Below are 5,000 nucleotides of genomic sequence, written 5' to 3'. Positions count from 1 at the left end.
TATTGCTGCCTTTATCATATTGTTGAAGTTTGTTTGTATTACAATCATTACAATTATATCTCATTATCATAATTATTGTCATTGCTGTTGTTATCATCATCATCATCGTTGTTGTTGTCGTTACCATTATTGTTGTTAATATCATTATCACTATTAATGTCATTATGATTATTATTACAATTTGAATTATTATTATCAGCAGTAGTTTTAGTGGTATTAGTAGCCTTCTGATCACTACCACGTGATTATCATTAGCATAACTACTAATATTAAAAGTCCTGATATATCGTCTCGGTAAAATTATAGAACGGTCATAGTCCAAACCTACGTCGGTAGTTTTAATATGCCAGTTTGTCCTTAGTTGAAAAGATAAATTTAATGATTCTATTCATACAATCGTTTTGAATCTAATGAAAAAAAAAAAAAATGCAATAGTCTACCATCATTAACCTGATCATAATCCTAAGAAAAAATACACATTTATTGCAAAAATACCTTCGATCCTGTATTATATTCCTCAAAATCTACTTGTTTCTAACTTTACTGACCTTAATCTCCCTCTAACAACCACTCTCTCCCACGAATATACCTTTAATCTACGCAAACAGCTCCTCTAGTCAAGAATAATCTCAAAGTCGAATCAATTTCAAAATATAATCCTTCGGTACCTGGTCCATAAGGAACCCACACAGGAAACTTCATCACGATCCGCCATTTATTTTTGTCGTGTAATCCTGAAGACAAACAATTAAACAAATAAAAAACAAAGCCAACCTATTAGCCAATTTACGCAACCAATTAACACGCGAACGATTACTTCTTAGGAGACAATGGTAACGATGCTTAATAAGATGGAATGCATAGATAGAGGAATCCTTGATGGTTCTGTTACAGCGATGACTTATATGCCGCCAATGTTATTCCAGATGTCGTGCAGATGAAGATGGAAAAGATGAGATATTTGTTCATCCTTTTGACCGTGGGAGTTGCAATCCTCTGCTTATTCCCCCTTATATTAACCTTTATCTTAAGGGACAAGATCAACTGCTTCCCCTTTGTTCGAGACATAGTTCGACTCTCCATGCCGAACCCCGAAGAGTCCGCTTTGCTCTCCCAGTCTCAGTCTCAGGAACCTTCCACGCTCCTTCAGTCCAGGCCTCAGGACCCTGCCATGTTCTCCCAATTTAAGCCTGAAGAGCCTGCAATACTCTCCCCATCCGCGCCTCAGGACCCTGCCATACCCTTCCAATCGAAGCCTCAGGACCCTGCCACGTTATCCGAATCCAGGCCTGAGGAGCCTGCAATACTCCTCCAGTCCGCGCCTCAGGACACTGCCATGTCCTTTCAATCCGCGCCTCAGGATCCTACCACGCTCCTCCAATCCGCGCCTCAGGACCCTGCCATGTTATCCCAATCCAAGCCTGAGGAGCATGCAATACTCCTGCAATCCGCACCTCAGGACCCTGCCATGTCCTTCCAGTCCGTGCCTCAGGTCCCTTCCACGTTATCCCAACCCAAACCTGAAGTACTCCCCCCATCCGCGCCTCAGGACCCTGCCAGGCTACCCCAATCCGGGCCTCACGCGCCATCTCTTAACAGGACAGCGAGATATTTGGGACAGCCAATGCAAGGACACGATAACAGTAAGTAATGAGGCAATGTGAGAAGGATAGCTTGTTTGTCAAACTTGCAATAGGCACGACATGGTAACTCTAACAGTGAACTTTATACGTTAGTAGCAGAATGTTTTCAGATATTGGATAATTGGTGCCGATATGTGAAATCTGAAATATAATCTTAGATGATACCTGTACATTACTATACTTTTGAATGAATGTACAGTAGATTGCACCATTCACAATATTAGTTCTCTTTCGACGTAGATGTATGAATGTATATGTTGGTTTAATAGAATTATAACAAAATATCCCATTCCCCCCACTCCTACAAATGTTATCCTAGTATATTTCATATTTTTCACCCTTCTCTCCTCTTCCATAGAATCCCCATACATATGTTGGAGAATATACGATTCCCCCCTTAGATCTAAATATCACCACTACTACTAACCCGAAAAAAAATATTTTCCTTCTAGATCTGCTCCTGAAGCCGGTATATCCCCATATCGTCATTTACAACCGCGTTCCGAAGTGTGCGTCCGCTACAATGCTGCGTATATGCCTTAGGTTCGTTATCCCCAACAACGACACACGTACTTATTAATAGAGAAAATGCATTTCCGATTTTCATTCTAGATTGAGGTTGAGGTGGTTCATGATTCAGTAAGCTCTCCTGGTTTGAGAAATAGGCCTATAATGCATGTGTATATTTCTGCGCAGTTGGAAGGTTGCACTGGAGGATTGAAGCGAATTTTCCTATTTTCTCCCTTTTTCTCTTCCTCATTCTTTTTCTTTTCCTTTTTTTTTTTTGTTTTTCTTCTTCTGCTTCTTCTTCTACTCCTCCTTCTCCTTCTTTCCCTTCTCCTCCTCCTCATCCTCCTCCTCCTCCTCCTCCTCCTCATCATCATCATCATCATCATCATCATCATCATCATCATCATCATCATCATCATCATCATCATCATTATCATTATCATTATCATTATCATTATCATTATCATCATCATCATCATCATCATCATCATCATCCTTATTATTATTGTTTTTCTACTTCTTTTTCGTCTCCTTTTTCTTATTCCTCTTCTTTTTCTTATTCTCCTTCATAACCTTCATCTCTTCCTACACCTTCTTTTTCTTCTTCTGCTTCTCCGTCTCATCCTTCGCCTTCTTCTTCTTCACCTCTTTCCCCATCTTCTTCTTCTAGCCTTTATCTGGGGTTTCCAGCTAATAATAACGATTAGTACCTGAGGTAAAGGATGGCTACCGCACTTTATATCCCGTTGGAAATTGTATATACCAAAGCTCGTTCCTTCAGGAGTGGGTATGGAAACATGAAACAAAAAGAGAAAGAAAGAAATCTAGATGTCGGTGGAGCAACGTCTGAACAGGGTAGTGAAAACGTAATATATATATATATATATATATATATATATATATATATATATATATATATATATATGCCGTAGGCCTTAGATTATCCGTAACACAGAGTGACCTGTTATGTACTACATTGTCAGTCGACATTTAGACCACATTTTTCCAGCTGTTTATCATTGTCTTGATTAAGATCAAGTTCAGTTCATCTCAATAAGGTTTTCGAAAGTAATCTTCGCAGAGTTCCTATGACTCAACCTCTACAGGTAACTACAGTTAACTTACCTAAATCCTCTTACCACCGACTTACCCGAGTCATTTAAGAACTGACTTACCTGAATCATCTTAAGACTGACTTACTCTAACAACTGACTTTCCTGGAAAAAAAATCATCATTGCTTAATGGTTACCGCGCTGGTTGGAACACTTCTAGATGCTGGTTATACATGGCCATTGTACCAGCCCGATTATCTTGTTCCATGCTTTGTTCTGGAGTTCCAAGTGTCCTGAACTTATTTATTGTTTATGTGATTTCTAGTTCTAATCGTCTGGCGGTATATGAAATTAGCCAGATTAGATAAGTGACAATATATATATTCATTGTTGTGTGTGTGTGTGTGTGTGTGTGTGTGTGTGTGTGTGTGTGTGTGTGTGTGTGTGTGTGTGTGTGTGCATATATATCTATATCTATCTATTTATATATATGCGCACGCACACACACACATGTATGTGTGCAATAGAGTATGAACATATTTACCTTAATCTGAGCATAATGCCGAAACCGCCATCTTCCCTCGTGCCAATCTGAATACCACAGAGCCAATGATAAACCAACACGACAAAAAAATCGCAGATTCCCATTCTACCCAAACAGCTTATCAAAGAGCAACAAGTTCTCCTTCAACAACATGAGGGATTTGGGGAGGCACACGAGCCGGGCTGATCAGGTGAAGCTTGCCAAGTGGATTTTCAGACGCTCTGTCACCTCACGACACTTCTTCTTCGAGCACATGTCTTACTTCAATTTCAGCAGGTGTGTTGGTTCACGTGTTGTCTCGATGGATGTTTGAAAAGGGGTGTAAGTTTTAAAAAATGTGTGTGGTTTTGAAAAAGGTGTGTGGGTTTAAAAGGTATGTTAAGGTAAGTTAAAAAAAAGTGTGCAAGTTTTAAAAAGTGTGTGGGTTTAAAAGGTATGTTGAGGTAAGTTTTAACAAGTTAAAAAAAGTGCAAGTTTTAACAAGTTTTAAAAAAGTGTGCAAGTTTTAAAAAGTGTGTAGGTTTAAAAGGTATGTTGAGCTAAGTTTTAAAAAAGTGTGCAAGTTTTAAAAGGTGTGTAGGTTTAAAAGGTATGTTGAGCTAAGTTTTAAAAAAGTGTGCAAGTTTTAAAAAGTGTGTAGGTTTAAAAGGTATGTTGAGGTAAGTTTAATAGGTGTGCAAGTTTTAAAAAGTGGGTTCGGTTGAAAGAAAGTGTACGTCTACAAAAAGCGTGTACGTTTAAAAGGTGTATAAACTTCAAAAGGGAGTAAGTTTAAAAAAGGTATCAAGATTAGGTGTGTAATCATAAAATGTGTGTAATTTTAAAACGTTCATAAGTTTAAAATGTGTGCAAGTTTTAAAAAAAAATGTACAAGTTTAAAAAGTAAGTTTAAAAGTGTGTAAGTTTAAAATTATGTGTAAACTTTCATCAGTTGTGTTGGTTTAGGTGTTGCTTCGATTTCCGTGTAAATGGCGGGACCCAAGATTTTTTTTTTTTTTTTTTTTTTTTTTTTTTTTTTTTTTTTGCTGTACGATAAAAACGCTGGTAAAGTGGGCTCTTTATGGGTGCTTTGGGCAGCTGCAATTCTTCCTAAGTGCAAGAAGTTGAATATCCACTATGAAGGGTTTAATTGCAAGCCCTATTCGTATCTCGTTTAGTTGGTAAGGATTTATGATTATCATTATTATTATGATCAATATTATTATCATTGTATTCATTATTATCATTACCATTATTACTATCACCACCAC

The 5,000-nt window shown here is 37.9% G+C and overlaps 1 protein-coding gene across 1 annotated transcript in view; it reads left to right on the top strand.

Moving 5' to 3' along the window:
- LOC125043658 overlaps positions 1–5,000 on the top strand; it is an 8,126-nt gene that overhangs the window by 307 nt on the left and 2,819 nt on the right. The window contains exons 2-5 of the mRNA XM_047639892.1: positions 307–332; positions 927–1,643; positions 2,096–2,186; positions 3,868–4,026. Of these exons, the coding sequence (XP_047495848.1) occupies positions 307–332; positions 927–1,643; positions 2,096–2,186; positions 3,868–4,026 (993 nt within the window). The remainder of the gene's footprint in view (positions 1–306; positions 333–926; positions 1,644–2,095; positions 2,187–3,867; positions 4,027–5,000) is intronic.

This window comes from Penaeus chinensis, chromosome 34 (assembly GCF_019202785.1).
Source record: "Penaeus chinensis breed Huanghai No. 1 chromosome 34, ASM1920278v2, whole genome shotgun sequence".
Classification (NCBI taxonomy): Eukaryota; Metazoa; Arthropoda; class Malacostraca; order Decapoda; family Penaeidae; genus Penaeus; species Penaeus chinensis.
The sequence above is the reverse complement of the archived record's forward strand: the minus strand, read 5'-3'. Positions and strand labels throughout refer to the sequence as shown.